The 22,756-nt window shown below is 36.0% G+C and overlaps 1 protein-coding gene across 1 annotated transcript in view; it reads left to right on the forward strand.

Moving 5' to 3' along the window:
• The first annotated feature begins 1,009 nt into the window (after positions 1-1,009).
• The window catches only part of LOC132145441 (CUB and sushi domain-containing protein 2-like), a 313,214-nt gene continuing 291,467 nt past the window's right edge, over positions 1,010-22,756 (forward strand). The window contains exons 1-2 of the mRNA XM_059556481.1: positions 1,010-1,683; positions 21,308-21,524. Of these exons, the coding sequence (XP_059412464.1) occupies positions 1,500-1,683; positions 21,308-21,524 (401 nt within the window). The 5' untranslated portion in view covers positions 1,010-1,499. The remainder of the gene's footprint in view (positions 1,684-21,307; positions 21,525-22,756) is intronic.

Genomic DNA, 22,756 nt, shown 5'->3' on the forward strand with positions numbered 1-22,756 from the left:
AGCTTTTCCTTATCGTGATTTTTTTTGTTTGTGGCTTGCGTCTTGATCTTTGGAATGTTTAGATTGAATATTGTATTCAATTTCAAATATAAACAAAAACAATTACGCAAACAGCTACAAATCATTTACGTCACCTGGATTGATGTTGGAGTCTTCGCGGGATTTTTTTTTTTTTTCTTTACTTGGCATAAAGTAAACCTTGACTGAACTTTTTCCCCTATATATATATATCGTTGCAGCTTCAACATTTATTATTTTTATTTAGTTTAACTTGGTTTACTAAAATTAAAAATTACTAAAACTGAAATCAAATTAATTAATAAAAAATAAACTTTATGTACATTTAGCTAGGCTATATTGAGAGAGAGAGAGAGAGAGAGAGAGAGAGAGAGAGAGAGAGAGAGAGACTAAAAAATTGCCAAAATTTAGGTAGCCAAAGGCTAAAGTAAAAACGGTAAGAAAATAAATAAACAAACAATTTTTGGGTCCTAACTAGGCTACACACTGAGTGATGTTCATGATATTTCACCTATGGTGATATTTCACTTTATGTTTGTTGCTCGCAAATTTTGTTTCTTTCATTGCGTATTAAGCTATAAGGTTGTCTTTCTATTGTATAGGCCTGTTATTATATTATATTATATTATATTATATTATATTATATTATATTATATTATATTATATTATATTATATTATATTATATTATATTATATTATATTATATGCATTCAATCAAATCAAGTGAAAAGCAAATTAAATATAGGCTATAGTATTATTCTGCATAGACACAATCATAGACTTGAGTGTTTATGTTGTTGGCAAGCCTTTGCAAAGGTGAGAGAGCGATGGAGCGATTGAGCGAGAGAGGAAGAGAGAGAGAGAGAGAGAGAGAGAGAGAGAGAGAGAGAGAGAGAGAGAGATGGGGGGTAGTGGTGTTAGAGAGAGAGAGATGCTGTGAGCTCGTACTGCAGTCGCGCTCATCATTTCATTTGCTTAACTCCTGAAACAGTGAGCCCAGAGGTGGAAATCCCTTAACGATTATTTTCACGCCTGGAAATGATTTAGACAGCGATGAAGGCTGTAAACTTCCACGAGTGGGCGGTGACAGCGAGTGTATCCTAGCGCTCCTTTACCAGTGACTCATTGGGAGAAAGATAGAAACGTGGATTTTAAGCGTTGCATTTATTGGAAAATAAACTTAAACGGTTGGGGGAGTGAACGGGCGTATGCCGCATCATCCGTTTGAATCGCTTTCCAGACTTTATCCGTCGTTCTCGTGGGCTTGAAGACACCAGATACAGTTCACATGATCAGCTCTTCAGGTTTTAGGAGAGAACGCGTCTAATATCCGCTCACCCCGCGGCTCGCTTGAGATGGTTCAGTCCAGCTGCGAGGGTCCAGTCTCCATGCACTGGGATTTTTCTCAGCGCCGACACCAAGTGAATCTTCCTTTTAAAACCATCTGATAACCGTGCCTGCCAAGAAAAAAAAAGCCCACCATGAGCGCCTCTTTGAATCCTGACAGAACGGGAATCGTGAGGACAGAGTGCAGATGTACATATAACGGGACGAGGAAACTGGATGGAATAAGGATTTTTGCGCTAATGAAGGTGGGAGTACAGGCGCATCACTGGAGCGGAGTGCTGCTCTTCTATATGGGGCTGCTGGCTGCATCGGTTAAGGGTGAGTTTCCCGTTATTCTGTATATGGTCCTGTTGCCGTGCGCGCAACCCTCTTGGATGCTACATTTGCGACCCGTTTACCCCTGGCATGTGGATGGAGTGCTCCCATTGTCAATTCTGTGCCAACACTATGGCATTTAATGTTGGGTCATGCGTTTCATTGATACGGATCTACCAGACATCATTGGATATAAGCAGCAGACTCACTAGAGAAACATAGCAGTCAATAACATGAAGAGGTTGTACATGCAGTAGCTAAGTCTGCATGTGCCATTAAATAAAAGTGCCATTTATTTGCGCATGAAAGTACTTTAATGTAAAACAGCCTTGTGTACTTTCCATAGTGCATTTGGTGTTAATTTTTGCCAACCTTGGTCTGCCCCATGTTGGCATATGTTGCATTATGCTTTGAATTACAAAGATGTTGGATTTTCGGTGCGCAAGAAGTGGTAGGCTACTTTAGTTTTATGGCAAAATGGGTTAATGGATAAAGATGTAGACGAACCATTTCTGAAAATATATAAATGTGTGTGTGGCGCAACATTTCGTGAGTCAAGAGTGAATGTGTGAGTTTGGGAGGAAGGGGGGCGTATGTGGAGGCTTGTTCACGCCAACAAAACAGGTCTTTGACTCTGCGCTATTTTCAACATTTATTTTGCCATAATAGGATATTCTTCCTCCGTCTAAAATATGTCCATTCCAAGTAATTAGCTTTCTTTCTTTCTTTCTTTCTTTCTTTCTTTCTTTCTTTCTTTCTTTCGCGAAAAACTGCTAATTTTTTGGCATTCCTAACCAACTCTCCATCCGTCATTTACCTTGAATAGAAGATGTAGTCAAAGTGCTGGTTGATTTTAAGCCCAATTTTTGCTAAAAAAAAACAAGTGTCATGATGTTATACACTGAAAGGATTTATAGTTTTCCTTTTAACACAAATAAATAAATAAATAACTGAAATGCCATGTCTAAATTATGCCAGATAATTGTAGCCTATACGTTATTTTTGATTGAACTATCCCTTTAATTCAGCAGTATATTGAACACTCTCGCGCTCTCGCGATTCAAACCTTGTTTTCCTCTGTGTTGATGTTACTTAGGACATGGTGATACAAGTGGTAAACCAATCCACAAAGCCGATCGACATTTTATATGTTTAACGGCGTCGAATAAGTAATATCAAGAGCAGAATGTTCTGCGTTTTTGACCGAGTCCGGAAAGCGCTCGCGAAGCCGTCGAGCAGTTTCCCTGTTTTTCCATTGAGCGGCACTAAAGCTTCAGAATAGCTGTGTTTACACAGAGCCGGTGTAGTGCCTACTTCTGACCCCCGGCAGATTATTGCCCCTCATGCATTGGTAGGGTTATGTGAGGGGGAGGGGTTAGGATTAGTCAATCAGTTAGAGATTTCAACGAGGGGGTAATAATTTGGCAGGAAGTCGAAAATGGGCACAACACCAGCAGTGGAGGCTCTCATGCTTCATTAATAAACCGAGTATATTTTGGAAGCTTTTTTGAGTTTTCGTGATAGAACATAAAATGTGACTGGTGAAATAATATGGCCTTTTTTTTTCTATCTTGAAGGAAATGCTAATTGAATGCCTCTTCAGCTACTGGGGCATGGTTGAACTCAGCATGTAAACTGTAATGTCACTGCATATTGACAAACTGCTGATTCAAAACAGGACATAAACATTAAAATGCATGAAATGTTCTTAAAAAATGTGAACAGTTTCAACTGGAAAATGAACAATGCGACCCGTTTTTTGGTTAACTCTAATTTACCTTACCATATACTAGGTATAAATGAAAATATTTCAGAGAATATTCATGTAATTTTACTGTAAAATATCATATATTTATATATATTAATGCATTTAATATTTATATATAAATATTTATAAATATTAAATATAATTTAAAATATTAATAGGTAAAAAATCACATTATGATCTTAATCATCATATTAATTTAGGTTTTATTTGAATAATTATGTTTATGAACATTAAATTGTTTTATGTTTATTTTAATACAGTCAAGTTAATCTTTCTGTTTTATGCAGCCTAAGTTCTGACTGTCCCAGATGGCAGGTATTTTCTTAGAATTTTTTTTTTTTTTTACAGTGACCTTGTAGTCTTCATCTTGTCAAAAGAAAAAAATCTTGAATTAAAGTAATAAATAAATAAATAAATGAAAGAATCCCATTAATCTGTTTCTGTCATATATTGTGAAAGAAGTGATTTAGGTAATCATGTGCTCTTGCTCAGCCTCAGAAGTTGCTGCTCTGGAGACATTTAAGTGCTCAAGATGAAACGATTTTTCATATTTTACCCAAACAACATTACTAACAACTCATCATCATGGTTGTTTGGCTCAATCCTATTTTCCTTACCCCAAAATATTTGATAGTCAATGACACTTGACTTCATAAAATGGTCCAAGTCACAAAACCAATGCATTTTCATGATGCAACTTGGTGTAAGTCTCTACTGAACATGAGAATTTGTAAGCATGCAAGAGAAATCTTTTCATCATGTCGCAGGGAGCTTGCCACATGTATTCAGTTTTTGCCAGTCCCTTTGGTTGTTTGAATGTACAAAATTTCATAACTTTTGAGATTACACTATAGTCTTCTCTTTTTTTACCTGTGCTTTTTTCAAGCTAAGGTCCAGTGCTATATAAGCATAATACATTTGTCTGTTGAGCAGTAACAGGTGTTTAAAGGATACTTGAAGGAATCGCTCAGAGCAGATTGTGGGTAGTAGAGTTCAGTGACACTTCGGAACCATGGACAGCTCCCTCCAGATCTTTTCCACTGGTTGTTTTTACAAACGACTCAAAATCTGCCTCGGCAAACAAATGCCTTTTAGACATATTTTGTGCTGAGAGAACAAAGTAACACTAAATGTTTAGTCTGAATGTAGCCATCAGCCTGATTTGACTCTTAGAGTACCAATCCCCAGCTGCATTCCAATTAGGACCATGGACAGCTCCCACCAGAGCATTTAGCGTGGCTGTACATCACAGCATAAGCTGGTTCTATCAAAAGAGGCCAACACTTACACTCAAATGGTGTTATATGTGTCATAGAAATCTCCTCCACTAATTTTCTGCCACTTTCATACTTGCTAACCTTTATTTCTCTAACGTCATTGCTTATTCATCTCTTCCTTCCTCTCCATTCTCTTTTTATAGCACACGTAATAACCTGTTCCAAGAAAATTAACACCTGACAATCTGTTTGCTTAGACTAAAGTAAAGACTGCTAAACAGGTCTGTTGTTTGCATGCAGCTCCCAAAGGACTGAAGGATGCCTTTGGCAAGGAGTGAGATGGTTTGTTTACACAGCTACCTGTACATCAATAGTAAACCAAAAGTTTCCCTCCTTTGAATGCACTGTGGTTAACATCAGACACTTATTTAGCACATTAAAAGAAGTAGCAAAGATGAGTGTGACTTCATGGTAATCATATTAAAAGGATATTTCTGGATTAATAACTCTGTGATTTACTTGCACTCAAGTTGTCAGCTTACTAGCTCAATTTGTTCTGCAGAACACAAAAATGTGTTCTGGTCAATCCAATGTAAATCAATGGGGTCCAAAACAATACTTTCATTTTTGGGGCAAATTATCCATTTAATGTAGAAGACAACAGGTCAAGTTATTATTACACATGATTCACTGGATATTAAAATGTTTTTTTTTTTTAAACGCACAGATTGAAGAAAATTTACAGTACAGACAGTTCTGAACTCAGAAACAACATGCAAAACTAGAATAAAACATCGAAGAAGAAAAAACATGGTAAGCATACAAGATGTATGGAATATGAACCCTTTTATATGTAAAACGGCTTGAAATAAATGGTTGAAATCATTTTCTTTGTAGGTGTTTTTTGCATTTTCATTTCTCTTGTTTGAGTATAGTGACTGTGAAATGCTCACATATGCTGTCAGATACATTTACATAGATATAGAAATGCAAATATAACAATTATTATGGCTCAAGAGGTTTTCAGCTTGGATCAGTGAAATACTTGTAGGCTTCCATCATGGTACACAGCTAAGACCCAGGTTAAAATACAAACCAAGGCAAATATGTACCTGACATTTGCACTGAGACCCGAAACTGGCATCATGACAGGCTTGGAGTGAATTTTGTATGTGAATGTTTTTAGTTATCAGTCTTCAATTGTCAGATTGTCTTTTCGTTTATTAGAGTGTACTTTGAAGTACATTGTTTTTTTTTTTTGTTTTTTTTTGGACAAATAGTGATTCAAACTTAAATATGATTTGGAACATATTGAGACAAATGGGCCTATTATTGTAAAGTTTTTGTTGGATTGTCTCTGTGTTGGTGGCTGAAAGAGCACATAAATAATGTACTCTACTGATCAAAAGTTTGGGGTCAGTAAAATTATTATTATTTGTTTTTATTTACTTATTTTTTTAATCTATTTTTAAAGAGGCATTAAATTAATGAAGACATTTATAATATTACAAAATAGTTCTGTTTCATATAAATTCTTTTGACCTTTCTATTTATCAAAGAATCCTTTGGTTTCCAATTTTTTTATTTTATTTTATTTTGAGCTCCAAATCAGCATATCAGATTGGTTTCTGAAAGATCGTGTGACATTGAAGACTGGAGTAATGCCTGCTAAAATTCAGCATTGCCATCATGGGAATAAATTCAATTTAAAATATGTTAAAATAGAAAACAGCTGTTTTTGAATTGTATTATTGGAATTTTGGAATTGCACAATACTACTGTTTTTATTGTATTTTTGATCAAATAAATGCAGCCCTGATGAGCATAAGAGACTTTAAAGGTCCCGTTTTTCGTGTTTTTTTGAAGCTTTGATTGTGTTTACAGTGTGCAATATAACATGTGTTCATGTTTCGCATGTAAAAAAAACACAGTATTTTTCACACAATTTACTTATCTGTATACCGCTGTTTTCACTGTCATAAAAATGCGAAATACGTAACGAGTTCTGATTTTGCCAGCGGTTCCTGTGTTGTGATTCGACAGCAGCTTAGCACACGTTGCCCGGAAAGGTCACGCCTCTTACCATAACGTGGAAATGCATGCGCTCAATGTTATTGTAAACGTCTTTAATTTTACCCTATCAATTTGAGCCGGAATCAGACCCGGAGAACATAGATGAAGAGGATCGAGTAGAACCTGTGCAAGCACGACTTTTGCAGGATGTTTCACAATGGTAAGCTGTTTATTTAGTAGTTGTCATACTTTTTTATGTTTGGCTGTTACCTTTTGGTTAAATTGTAATGTTAAATGTTACAAACTGTAAATGTTAAATGTTACAAACAGCTTTGCCCTTTGTGTAATAAGTTACAGAAACTGTTAAACACACCAACTTAAATAATAAACACTACACTTTCCAGTTGTGGTCCATAAACAACGCCTTCTCCAGACAAAGAGGGAACTGCTCCATCTTTCAAGAATTATCTTTGTGTGAATCTGAAAACTGATTGAGATTGAGGAAGCTGTCCTCAGCAAAATGTACTGCACATAGTTTAACATGTGGATTATAATTTTCGGGAACCAAGTTAAACATGAATTGTAACCATTGATCTTTAAGTACAGCGTCCCTGGGAAGCCCAAACAAAGGTGATTGGACTCTGGGATGAAAATAACAGCCTTTCGATGACATGACAACAAACACACTCTACAAACACAACTCTTCCTCTTCTCCGTGGGAGCGCATCAAGTCCACGCTCCCTTTTTTGTGTATTCCTGTGGGCGGAGGTTAGTCAAAAAACGGTTCTAGTGACGTCATTACTGCAGGAAGTAGAGGGATGTAGTCCAAACGGGTCGTTCGATGTAGGCAAATTCTGTTAAATAAAATATCTCACTTGGCATTGAACTTTGAGCTTTATAATTTTACAAATATTATTTATACTCTAACAACAACATTACACCCTAACTAAAGATTGAAACATGGGATCACGAAGAACGGGACCTTTAAAAAAAATGTTAAATGACCTTTTCAGTGGTAGTGTATGTGAAAAATACTGTCCTGATTATTAGTTATATAATAATAATAATAATAATAAAGTAGTTTACTAATTTAAAAGTCATACTTTCTATTCAGATTTTCACAATAAATTCTCTTTGAAACATTCCAACTTTCCAACTGTAACAGTTGGAAAGCTATGCTAGTATAGCAGCCCATTTGCCATTTTGCTTATTCATTTTGATGATATAAACATGTAGGTCTCTTTTTGTCGTCCAGTGGCTGCTATCTCTTGTAGACTGACAACGAAGACCTATTTTGCCTTGCTGCCTGTCACGTCCAAGTCCTCTTCAGAACTTTGATGTAGTGTTTTCTTATCTTTAAACTGCTGTGATTAGATTACACAGTTAATTCTTTTTATGACTCCTCCACTTAAAGCTGTTTTGTTTATCCTCTCTGCTTCCTCTCTTTCTCTCCATCACATTGGTGTTTATGCTTTGTACCCTTCCATCCTCCGTTCCTCTTTGGCACGATGCATCACAGTCAAAGGACTGCAATTTGATTTTATTTGGCAGAGCTCCATGGAGGGGTGCCGTTAGTTACTGCAGAATATCTCCAGCTTTTCTACTCATATATAATGTGATATTCATCCCGTCCTGTAATGCACAAAATCAAGTGGCGAGCCAAATGGATTGATGCCAAAAGATAAGGAGGGACATAGACAGATAAGGAGCAGGGAATTAGCGCAGGACAGAAAACAAGAGTGAGGTATAGGCACGGGTGTTTAGAGACACACAGACCTGAGTGAGGCGGACAGCCGTCAGGTCGCAGAGTGCCGGTTGCTGCAGCCTGTTATCCGCTCTAATCCGTGTCAGTGCGCCGCCGCTGTCACTGCAAACACACCTGTCAGCCACCGCTTGTTCCATGTCTGGGAGGAAAGCTCAAAGATATGCTGGAATAGGAATTTATGGCCTTATTAGGATTCCAATGAATAATTATGTATTATTAGCTAAATAAATGCCCTGATCGTTTTGTATATATCAACAATTCAGTGCAACAGGTCAAAAAAGAAAACAGTAGAAGCATATTTCTTAAGCAAAAGTTCACCCAAAAATGTAACTCTGTCATGTCATCATTCACTCATGCTTCACTAGTTTCAGACCTGTATGAATTCATTTCTTTATATTTTGAAGTTGAGAGGCAAGCAGTTAATTCTATAATACTGTATGTTTTTCCCCATACTATGGAAGTCAATGGCTGCTGTAAACTGTTTGGTCCCCAACATTCTTCAAAATGTCTTCTTTTGTGTTCAACAGAAGAAAGAGACTCACACAGGTGTGAAAAAACGTAAGGGTGAAAAAATTATGATTTTCTAAATGAACTGTCACTTTAAAGTGTGATCACATTTGTCGTTGCTCTGTGAAATTTCGCATGGGAATTCCATTCATTGTATTGTGAATTTATGTGATTAGGAGTTTCACGCATGGGTAAAAATTAGGGTTTCCTGAAATAATTTAGAAGATTTGTTTCTTCTGTGAAATGTAAAATATATTTTTAAGAATGTTGTTAACCAAACACTTTTGGTTCCCATTGACATCCATTGTTTGGACATAGAATAAAGTTGATGTCAATGGGAACCAAAACTGTTTGGTTGCAAGCATTCTTCTTGTGTGTGTGTGTGTGTGTGTGTGTGTGTGTGTGTGTGTGTGTGTCTGTGTCTGTGTGTGTGTGTGCGTGTGTGTGTGTGTGTCTGTGTCTGTGTGTGTGTGTGCGTGTGTGTGTGTGTGTGTCTGTGTCTGTGTGTGTGCGTGTGTGCATGTGCATGTGCGTGTGTGTGTGTGTGTGTGTGTGTGTGTGTGTGTGTGTGTGTGTGTGTGTGTGTCTGTGTCTGTGTCTGTGTGTGTGTGTGTGTGTGTGTGTGTGTGTGTGTGTGTGTGTGTGTGTGTGTGTGTGAGTGTGTGTGTGTGTGTGTGTGCGCGCGCACGCGCGTGTGTCCTCTACAAAAGCAAGAAAGTCATACATGTTTCGATCAACACAAGGATGAGAAATGATAACAGAATCTGACTTTTTGGATGGACTATCTTAAAGGTATACAGACTGAGTATACATTCAGGACGTGATGTTACACTGTCTTCAGAGTGCATTTTTACTCTGTTAAGCCAATTTAAGTTCAAGGGACAATTGGAACCAATCATTAAACTCTAAGCACAAGTCATTACCCTCTCCTGTAAAAGACAATCAATAGCATTCTGTAGATGATAATTTTAATTATCTAGTACCTCAATTATTATATTACTGAAACAGCATTGATCCAGTGATACACTGATGGCAAACAAAGCTGGATGTTAAGCAGCATCATGTTGTAGAGATGTACTGTAAGAAGGAATAAAAATGAATCAAATGAACCCGACTGAACAGTTCTGAATCACTCTTTGTGCAATTTTCTATTCCAATATAGATCAAATACAACAACAATTAGGCCTATTTACTGTACTTTACAGTTTTTTTTACAGACGCTAGGACACATTTTTCAATACTTGAGTCACTATGGTCACTTTTGCAAAACTCTTCACACAGTTCTCCTAACCAACTTTCAGCTTGGTAAAGCAGTTCATTTCACATTCAAAATGCACTACAACTACCAAAACACTTTATTCAGGTCTCAAATCAACTCATTTTTTCAGAACACTAGCAAAGGTTGACAGCCGACAAACACACTTTGTCACCCATAAAACAATGACATAAAAAACACCAACAACATGTAGCATTATACAATGATTTCTTGTGTAAAACAAGGACACATCTCTGTTTATAATTATCTGCAACATATGTTACTGAAATGAATCAGACATGATGCGAATTCGTCAATATTTTATGTAGTTTATTTATTTTTATTTTGAGTAATTCCAAAATACAAGAATTTGTATACACACCATCCACTGATACAGATACAATAGTAATGCTCATCTACTCGGTCTTCTTCATTTGGCCACAGGTTCTCACCCACATCACATCTTATGTCATCTAGGGCAATACACCTAGGAAAGAATCTTCTGGCATGCCTGATCCATCTCTGGCAATCTTCTGCTGATAGATCCAGGGATCCAGCATTCATTGTGTCCAGGAGGGACATTTGATCATGTGGATGGTCATATTTATAATTGTTTTTATAGCATATAATTTTAAGATTTAAAATATATTTCATTAAAATATTACTGTAGAAATAGCAAATTGCTGTCTTATTCAGTCTTGTATTATGTTATTGTTTTGAACATAAGTTTAACAGTTTTGAAAACAGTATGTAAGCATGTGAAAATTGGCCCCTATGTACAAAGAGTTTTGGCAGTTGTTGTGTATGAGTGAGAAAAGAATTCATGAAATTTGAGAGATGTAGTCGTTGAATGCATTTTGTGACAAAGCAATGATAATTGATCCTCAGTTTAGCCCACATAGTCTTCTTTTGCGCTCACTGTGTGAAGAGTTTTGCAAAAGTGACCTAAGTATTGAGAAATGTGTCCTAGCGTCTGTAAAAAACTGTAACCTTCATCAATCCTGTTGTTATTGTTTTGGGCCCCTCTAGACCTGTAGTCCCCTATAATCATCTTGACCCCTCAGTCCATTAATTACAGCCTCGAAGAGAGGAGGACTGATTTATCAGAATGGTGATCAGTGAAGGGGCGACAGAGAGTTCTTCATTAAAAGTCTATCCTCTTTCTCACTCTTGTCTTAGCCGTTGGCATGGGGACACCTTCATACTGCCTCTGCACAATAAACAAACAGGGCCACATTCATTCCCTGTTCACCCCATCATTCATAGCCACATAAAAGAACTGTAGGGTTATTTAAATAGAATCTAAACAAGCTTGTTTGCAGACACAACTTCAATCATGGAGAAAAGCAATGCAATGCTTAGCTATGCAGTTTTAAGCCCTGAAAAAGAAACAGCATGAGTAATTCGGTAATTCCTCAATGGTTTGGCCCTCAATCGTTGCCTGTGCACTAGAAGGAGGAGGCAGAGAGATTAACAGCACAAAGCTACGATGGCTGGAGCCGACCGAAACCAGTTTCATTGAAGACCCATGTTAGATCTGAACACTGGGCCATTGTGGCTCCGTAATGGGACTGAAAGTGCAATAAATTCTGCCTGAAATGCACTACTTGTGTGTGCTCTCTGTTCAGTCAGGAACATCTCTTTGAAACACTGAGCTATTGAGGCCATCCAGTCCATTTTAAAGCATTCTTTGCTCATGGCAAATAAACAGAACACTAACCTGTAATATTCATAATGTAATGAATATCTTAATAACTACAACATGCAGGTCGACATCATTTTCTGCTCCAGGCTGAATTAAAACATTCGCCTCATGCAAACACAACAGCATATCTTATAGACACTGTGGATGTATATTTAATGGGAACCTAATACAGAGGTGTTTGAGCTGATGCCCATGATAATAAAAGACAGTCTTTAGTCTTTTCAAACTGTGTTTGACCCTAGATGTTCTTAAAGCAGTATTTCCAATTCAGTACACATTTGACTGTATCAAATGCATTTGTGGCACAATGTTGATTAACATCTTTTCTTTTCTTTAAAAAAAGCAAAAATCAAGGTTGCATTGAGAATGCTTCAGTGGAAGTAAATGGGACCAACTTTTGGAGAATTTACAAGCAGAAATGTGAAGCAAAAAAACAACAACACATTTTTAAAGCACTTACATTTATGCTATAAAGCATCTATTATTTGAACTGTTCCTTATTATTTGAGAATTTTAGGAATTATTACCTTTAAACAGAAAAGGCTAGTAAGAGATTTTTTCCCATCATGTTAGCATATTTTTTGCCAATAGCTTCCATTGTAAGTTTCTCAATGCAACCCAGAAGTTAAAATTTATATTTGAGGAAAACAACATTATGCCACAAAACAAATGTTGTGATTGAGCTTAATTTATATTGCTTTCTGAATACTCTTTTAAACTTTTAGCAACAGGCAGCCAATCACAAACACCATCAGAGTTTACCTCATTAAATACTCATGAAACTTTCACACATTGTGTTGATGGTGAATGCATTTGATGTTACTCAAACAACACAGCATGTCACTTACAACGTCAAGGCCATGGGTTTGATTCCTGCAAAATGCATGAACTGAGAAAACGTATCGGGTGATGGAAGTTGCTTCTGTAGGTGAGTTTATATATCCATAGATCAACAAGCAAGCTGTGTGCTTGTACTTAAACGCTATTAACCTGATAAATATGCAAATATGAATGTTAAAACATTGTAGAGACAAATATAATTCAAATCAACTCCTGGAAGTGTCATGCTGACTCCAGCTGTTTCGATTATTTGTTGACCCAATGAAAACAACAAATATATCGCCTCACTAAAGTAGAGCTAATTTTCTCCTCTTTCCACAGCATTTGCCTTTCTATTAATGGTCCCCGAAATCACATTAGCGTAATGTATGGTTTTACCCAGGAAAGCTGAGGTAGCCGATTTCCATTGTAAGGGCGGGCATTCTTCAGTTAATGCAGATATGATGGAGCCTGCAGCTGATGCTTTGACACATTAGAAGGCAGCTGCTTGTACATAGAGAGATTTGTGGAACTAAGAAGGTTGTTTTTTCCTCTTGTGCTGGCATATTTGAAATCCCCATTCACATCTGCCTTGTTGGTATGGTGTAACTGAACTCAGGCCATAATGGCATTTTCCACTGGTCCTTGAAAAAAGGAAATATGATCGATTTGAAGTGCTTATGAAAACTGGTGAGTCAGACCCATTTGTCTCTTAGGTGCCCAATTTACAGCAGAGCTATGGCAGCAAAGCTAAATGGAATGCATTTCCAGAGATTGTAAAGATTATCTGCTATGGCTGGCAAAGCATTAACCTCAGATTTAACTCTGTCAGAAGTGGGAGGTTTCACCTGTATGTGTTTGCTACGTGTCTCGTCTCACTTTCAGGGATATACATTACAAGGGTGCAGGAAGACAGGTGGACTGATGGAATTAGGACCAACCCAATTCACAATGCGCAGGACATTTCAAAGCACACGCTAATAAGCAGTAATCATGCCGCAAGCAAGACATATGCTATTTATCTTGCGCTTCCTTTATATATTATTTCACATAATCTAAATAACTTAATTTTCTTTATAAAAGTGAATTATTTATGGCGCTGGGAATCGAGAACCATTTCTCATTCAAAACTGTTTGTTTTAAAACAAATTCCTGGAACCAAATGAACTTCACAAGTTTTGTTAAGCTTTCTTATTCAGATTTGTCATTTATACACTCAATCGGTTAACCATAAAAAAGAAAAACAAATCAATCCAGGATTTATGAATACTATGGTTAAAGCTTTTCTTTAAACCTTTTTCTTTAAATGAATGTTAATTAAGTCACACTAAAGTTGCTTCCTAAAATGAAAATGCAATCAATCAAGACTTTACCACTTCATGAATTTGTATTTGCAACACGTTGTTATATCTTGACTCTTGTCAAGTTTTTTTTTTTTCTTCAAAACTGTTCAAATTAAATCATAGACCAGCAAACTGAATTTAAATTTTGTAGTATTGTTATTTTTATGTCTTATTTTAAGGTAGCATATAATTTCTATTTAAACTCAAAAACCTTTTTAAAGAACTTTTTAAAATATTAACTATACATGAAAAAAGTATGTTTAAAATGTTTACAAAATATTCACTTTTTGTTAAAAATCTAATAATATAAAAAAAGTATAGTTAAAGGGATAGTTCACTCAAAAAATAAAAATGTTGTCATAATTTACTCACCCTCATGTTGTTACAAACCTGTATGAATTTCTTTCTTATGTTTTAACATAAAAGAAGATATTTTAAAGAATGCTGGTAATCAAAAATTTGTTGTTCCCCAATGATTTTCATAATGTTTCTTTCCCTAATATGGAAGTGAATGGGGACCAAAAACTTTGGTTCTTCAAAATTCTTCAAAATATCTTAATTTGTGTTCAACATAGGAATGAAACTTTTACAGGCTTGGAACAACACGAGGGTGAGTAAATGATGACAAAATTTGACATTTTGAGAGAACTATTCCTTTAAAAATAATAAAGCTAATCTATCCATAGATAATATATTCATCTGTCACTGGTAAAGATCTAATTCTTCAATCCAGTCCACATCAGGCTGGTCTGCTGGAAGCTGGAGATAAGAAAGTAGATACACTGAGAATGGGAACATAGGGAAAAACTGGAAATGGGATAATAGCAAAAGAGAGCAAAAACCAACAGAGAACATGTTATCTGCTTTAGTGCCGATGACAGGCATAGAAATGTAATTTCTTGTTATGAATCTTAAGTTATTGCCAAACAATGTCAAACAAAGACATACATAATTCCAGGGTATGTTCTAAAGCTGTGATTTGGCAATGGATTCTGATGTCACATGTTTTCATACACATATCAAAGCTTTATGAAATAATCTCTGTCAACGAAACCAAATTTGTCTGCCAGTGACACAGACTGTTGTTATCTTATTATGAATGTCATGAGCTCTGTTCCAAAACCTGCTGCCTCCTTCATACTGCAAACAAAACCTCACAAGTGATGTCTTACAGAGTATAGTAGATATAAATTGCGTTCATCACACACAGGACACTTGTTTCATTATTTATTTATTTAAAATTTGTTTTATTGTATTATATTTAATTTGAGCCTATATTTAAGAATATATAATAGCATTTAAAATATTATGAATATTTATAAATATATGAATATTTATGTATGTTTCTGTCCACTATATTGGACAGGATTGGATAGATGCATGCATTCTGTGATTGGCTTCTCTGATGGATAGATGTGATGCTTGTTTTTGGAACAGTCGTTCTGCTATAAAATGCTTTTCTGGAGGCCACTCACTAGGTTTTGAAACACAGTGATGGTGTGTTGACTAGTTGAAGAGGTGGACAAAGTACAGTCCAGCTGCTCATAGAGAATTGCCCCTCCTCTTGCTTTTGTCCGCCCCTTTCCCACTCCCTTTCCCTCTTAAGATCTCTGATTGCAGGCACTCTGAAGGATTGCTGTCCTGCCGTAGTAAGGCATGGCAGCGATCGATTTATCAAAGTGTCATGCCGAGGCGCTGCAGCCCCGTAGCAGCAAAACAACAGCGGAGGCAAAACAAACATTGGTTGACTCTGGAGGTGGTCTCTGCAGTCGTGCTAAACAAAGTCAAAGCTCTCTCTCCTTCTTTACTTCACTTCAATATTTTGGGAAAACACTAAACAGATGCAAAGAGCCCTAGTATAAGACCAAGATTCAGGGATCTCCGAAAGAGTTTAAATGTATGCCTCTGCCAGAAATAACTGCAAACACACATGACATTGTGACTGTGTTAGATTCTTTTGTTAAAAAAAAAAAAAAAAATCAATAAAGCATTATGGATGAAATACTACTGTACGGAGCTTTTCTTGAGCCTTAGAGATTTATGCAGCACTGTATAAATTTTGTAAAGTGACATGACGAAAGTGACGTGACATTCAGCCAAGTATGGTGACCCATACTCAGAATTCGTGCTCTGCATTTAACCCTTCCAAAGTGCATTTAACCCTTCCAAAGTGCACACACACAGAGCAGTGAACACACACACACATTTGATTATTTTATTTGGAATGACAAATACTAATTAGAACAACAGCATCCAAATATTCACAAAGAGCCTATTATGTTTCACCTGACAATAAAGACAATGCAAGTTGCAACCACATTCAAAGAGTAGGCTATGGATAAAGGTGACATCGTCTTCTCCAAACATGCAGACTGCCTATGATTGCTGACACAGAACAATATCTGGCTGTTTGCTTAGAGGTCTTTTTACTCAGTCCAGCAATCTGCAAGCCTCTGACACATAATCTCACACACACACACACACACACACACACACACACACACACACACACACACACACACACACACACACACACACACACACACACACACACACACACACACACACACACACACACACACACACACACACACACACACACACACACACACACACACACACACACACACACACACACAGAGGGCAGCCATTTATGCTGCAGTGCCCGGGGAGCAGTTGGGGGTTCGATGCCTTGCTCAAGGGGACCTAAGTCGTGGTACTGAGGGTGGAGAGAGAACTGTACATGCACTCCCCCCACCCACAATTCCTGCCGGCCCGAGACTTGAACTCACAACCCTTCGATTGGGAGTCCAACTCTCTAACCATTAGGCCACGACTTCCCCCGTGCACTTGTTACTTTCATGATGCATTTGTAAATCTATGTTCAAAGAAAAGAAAATACCTGCTGCTGGGAATGTGGGGTTACCCTTCATTAAGAGATTATATAAGGAGTTTCCTTCTTCCTTTCAGCTCGGTACATTCAAATGGACACTTGAACTTTATTCAAATCACTTAAAATATGAGAAACCTGGAGATGGATTCATGAAAATCTTCTTACAGAAAAAAAGTCCTATGATCAATTTAATGAAGTTTGTAAGAATGGTCCATAACAAATGTTTTTTTTTTTTTTTAATGAGCAAATATTTCCTTATTTGGGACTCCTAAATTAATGAGAATTTGATCTTTAAATAGTTAAGTTAAGAAAATATGTGTAGGCCTATATGTTTGAGAATTATAACTTCAATGTGTTAAATTCTCAATCATACTTATGGTTTAGAATTGAAAACATTAAATCATTAAATATTCTATATTAGCGCTGTCAAACAATTAATAATGATTAATTGCATCCAAAATAAAAGTTTTTGCTTACATAATATATTTGTTTGTACTATTCATACTTAATATGTATATATAAATACACACACACGCACACACACACTCACACACACACACACACACACACATTCACACACACACATATATATATATATATATATATATATATATATGTGTGTGTGTGTGTAAATTATATAAATATATATAAATTATAAATATATATACATTATATAAATGTAAATACATGTAAATATTTGTAAAATATACTGTATGAGTATGTATTTATATATACATAATAAATATACGCAGTACCAACACATACATTGTGTACACAAGAACTTTTATTTTGGATATGATTAATCGTTATTAATCATTTCACAGCACTAGTCCGTATGTATATGGAAGTGTGGGGGGAAAAATGTATAATGTGGTCAATGATACTTGCACCTTCATTAGATCAAGGATAGCCTGCCTTTGTTCTGACTTGAGACACTGTGTGGTATGAATGCAGAGCACATTGCTGATTGCTCACAATTCTACCCCATTCTTCATCCAACACTCTTCTCTTACTTCCAGTCAGGCCAGTTTTGCATTTGTGAGCAGAACAGTCACCTAATGTGTTGTTTATGTATCTTAAAAATTATGAAACTGCCTGTTTACATTAGATTATTACATTCAAGATTTATGGCCTACCGGACAAAAAAAATTTACTACATAAAAGATTTTCTTTATGAGGGAGTCACTGAATTAAGCTTTTTCTGAACCACTGATTCATTCTGGAATGAATCCTGTGTCTTTTTGAGTGAGCAAGTGAATCTCTCAACCGATTCGTCTAAAAATGATTCATTTAGCTCCGGAACAAATGAATGCTTTTATGAAACATTCATTCTAGCGATTCGTTCAAAAACGCTGATTCACATATCAAGTGAGTCATTGACTCGTGATTCATTCAAACGTTTTGACATTAACTAACGAAATAAATGTGTTTGTTGGAGACTCCACGGTGAGTTAGCGAACTATTTTGGAGCAGAATAGAAACAATGTAACTTTTAATACTGTGTCTGAGATGTACGTTATTGATATCAAATTGCAGTTTATACTGTTGGTTAGCAATCGTGCTGTTGAGAGTTTGCAGTCTCTGTGTTGACACTCATTAGCCTGTTACTCCGTGTTGTGAGTCTACATTGTACATAAAACATTAAGTAATCTATCGACTTTTGTTCTGTGATAAGTGTTTTTGTAATGAAGAAATCATGAACCTGATTATATTGATCAGGATGTTCTGTGCTAATCAGAGTAAAGTTACTCGGTCTTTATAACAGATGCAGGAAGAAAATGTTTTATGTTCACAACTTTAATTGGGAGGCCAGAAATGGCCGAATGTGTCACTTGGTTCATTTAAGACGAACAGCTTGAATGTAGAATGTGCACATTTTGTTCTTGTGCCTTGTTGGACAGAGAGTCTTATTTTATACTGAATGAATCTCTTCATATATATATATATATAGAAGACTTGTGGCCGTAAATCCCCACAGAGCCACAAAGGCGTCTGTATCCAGAGGTCAAGTGTTTTTCACAATGGTTCATGCTGGGCCAACCTCACATGAACATTCCCGTGGGAAAGAGTGCAAATATGATGTAACGTTTCCTGCCATTACACATTCCAACATTCAGAAATAAGTTCACATTTCTAAGTTTTATGCTAATCTGGTATGGTTAGAATATGAGACGGGCAAACAGGCTTGAAATGAATCTTAAAGAGCCACAAACATCTTAGCTCCCAAATGAATCCCAGCTCTCGGTGCTAAGCATCTTATTTTGTGACACTTTCTGGCCTACATAATTTGTGTCAAGAAGGCATTTATCACAGACACCATGCCTTTTAAACACACAGAGAGAGAGACGTCCTCCAAATCCTAAACAGTCTGTTCCATTATCTTTTGTAAAACTGTACTGAATATGGCCATTGGCCAAAGGCGGATAATCTGAATAGGAATAGAAAATGTTTTCAAGCTGTTTGAGAATTTTTTTTTATATAAAAAAAAAAGAACCTCAGGTTTTTCCTTTCTCAGATACATTTTCACTTAATTATTAAAATTCTATGCTAGCAGGCAAAACTTTCGCCTTAAGAAATCCAAATCTGAGTTGTGCTTAAGAGTAATACCATAAAAAAAAACCTTCATGTTGTGCATATATATATATATATTTTTTTCTTACACAGTGATAGTCAATCTTTGCATTAAATGCTTTATATGACTTTGACACATTGAGTTTGCATTTGGTAAATGCTTTGAATATTTGTGCATATGGGACATGCTGTTTGAGCTTGGTTTTTCATTAAGTGTAATCTCGGTGTAATCTCCACTCAAATGTGTCAGACAAATATGTGCTGTATGCAGACATGCTGGGTTCTCATTTGTTTGCTGGTGTGTTGGGATTGTTTTATGGAATGTGGGCTTTAGTGATAACAGATGTCCTCTTAATTAAGCATTTCTAATGCTGTTTTAATCACCTAACCCCACATAAATTCCAATGCATTTAAGAATCAAATAAATGGATAAAATGTTGGATTATGTATCAATTTGCATGGTTTTGGTTTCTGGTTTTGTATGTATGTGTTTATTTCCGTTGCAAGTAAGTTTATCTAATAAGTCATGTTCTATTTTTAATGTTTATTTAGTTTTAATTTTATTTTTAAATTCATAAATTATATATTTATGATTAACTTCACAGAGTGAGGGCTCGCTAGTCATTTAGCAGATAATGAAATTAGCCACAGGCAGCAATTATTTCTTTCTTTTTGTCAGTTCAATTAAGTTTGTTTAATTCTTGCCTAAAAATTATTTTTTCCTATTCATTCAATTGAATTGTATGCAGTTGCTTCAAACGTACTGTACAATCGTAAATTTGAATGTTGAAAATTTTTCATTGTACTCACAATGTTTTGTTTGAACATTGATTTAAGACTCCCACGATGAACTGCAGGGAGTATTTGGGCCATGAATTAAAAAAAAATAAAAATTACAAATAATTCTGAGGACATTACCGATTATTAAAGCAAGAAGGGACTATTAATTAAAAGTGGGGCTATGGACCTGTCCAGAACTAGTAATTTAAGCTAGGCTTTTCACTGATGGATGGAGCCACACACAGTTATTAAAATTTCAGATCGAGTGCAATATTTTATAAGAGGTCGTTGACAAGTATGCAAAAGAGAAATGCAATCAATGCTGAGGAGTGCAGTCTGAGCTGCGGGCGATATGGAGTGATTAAAATTAGTCAAATTAATAACCAAGGGTGGTATCATTCCTTCTTTTTCCTGTTTGTCGTTGCGGAGTTCCTGTGGAAACGTCTTTTTGACCACTGCTAAAGCTGTGGCAATAGCGAGGGCAGCTGACAGTATCCATGTGCTTGAACCATATGTTAATTTAATTGCTTCTTGAAATTGAATATTCCTGCTCTATAACTAAAAATAGATAAATATTAGTCGTTTTAGCTTGTCTTATTTATATGCAACTTGAGTACACACTTACATAATTAAATGGACATTATAAGTATCTCAATGTGGATGCATTTTATTGTACTAACAAATGATTTAATGCCCTGTCAGATCAAACAACACATTAATGAATGTAAATTAATCTTTTAAAGGCACGGACTGAACTGGCAAATTAACATATACATCACGTCAGAAGGTTGTAAATCATAAAGCATTGTTTGCAAATGTTCTGCACCTACTTATTGATATGGAATAAATAAATTAAATTCACATTTTGGTTCCAAGATCTTTTAGATTGATAATAGCGTTTATGTTTTGCCTGGGTTTCTCATTTGAATGCATTTCATTGTTTTTCCATCCACTTTGTATAATACTTTCTTCTCTTTTTCTCCTTTTACAGCTCAAAACTGCAGTCACACACTACACAGTCCAAATGGGACAATAGAGAGCCCCGGATACCCGTATGGATATCCCAACTACGCCAACTGCACATGGGTGATTGTGGCACAGGAACACAACCGGATACAGTTGGTATTTCAAGGCTTTGCCTTAGAGGAGGACTTTGACATCCTTTCAGTCTACGATGGGCAACCCAGTCCAACAAACTTACGGACACGGTAAATACAGAACGTTTTTATCATATTGTGTGTGTAAATGCCAGATCCAATCTCTTGGAATTGCTAGCTGACATTACTTTGCTAACAGTTTGAACTTGGTGAACTCTGTGCATGAACTTTGGATTTACTTAAGTGTCCCAAAACTTGTTTAAAGCGCACTGAGAGGAATGAAAATTTAATTTTAGGTCTGTATCTAATGTTTTGAACATTGAAGTCCACAAATTGATTTAGCGCTTTTGACTTTATCACTGTCTTGAGTCTGAAATTCTCCCTTGTATACTCTGAAAATAAAAGGATTGAGGCTCAAGGGATTGAGTGGAGCAGATATCCTCAGGGGGAGTGTCTTTGGGGCCTTGGCCTGTTTTCCATTCGAAAGCTAGCATTTTGAAAAGCTTGCCTACATTCACAGATCACTTCTCAGATAGCATTTTACCCAATGAAATGAGTTATATAGAAAACATTACGGAACTCTGTAAATTTGTTATTTTTCCCGCCCTTTTCATGTCACCTTTATTTATTTATTCATATCTGTGTGGGAAACGATGTGCACAAGGACACTTTTTTTTGCTTTATGTTTAAAGATTCAAGGACCGCTTCATGCATAACCATAGGTTTCCATGGTGTTCTATGAATGTTAACCTTGTTCGGCATGGGCAGTTTACCCTGGCAGTGTATTATTAGTGTCAGCTGAACTCAACATCTTGAAGAAATCAAAAGTATATTGAGACTACTCCAATAGGATTTTGTTTTACTGATTATATACAAGAAAGTCAGTGTTGCTGTGCTGGTCATAACATCACACAAAAAGTCAGTGAAGTGCTTCAAAAAATCTGCTTTGCATTGGAATGTTTTAGTGTTAGTGACAATTTTTATAAAGTGATAGACTTCCATTCAAAAGAAAGATTTTATTCAGCATTTAGTTGATCAAAAGTCACAATAAAGACATTAAACAAGTTAAATGAGGTTTCTATTACAAATAATTGAGGTTGTAAACTATATATTCGTCAAAAAAAAACAAACATTATATATATATATATATATATATATATATATATATATGGTTCTTGCACACCAAATCATCAGCATATTTGAATGGTAGTGTAACAGATCAATGACTACATTTTCATGGACATCAGTATCTAATATTCTGTATCTTATGAATAAGACAATATTATGTTCCAGATTTACATGATATAGTACATATATAGGTTAATATAGATAGGCACATGTCA

The sequence above is a fragment of the Carassius carassius genome, chromosome 8, assembly GCF_963082965.1.
Source record: "Carassius carassius chromosome 8, fCarCar2.1, whole genome shotgun sequence".
Lineage (NCBI taxonomy): Eukaryota > Metazoa > Chordata > Actinopteri > Cypriniformes > Cyprinidae > Carassius > Carassius carassius.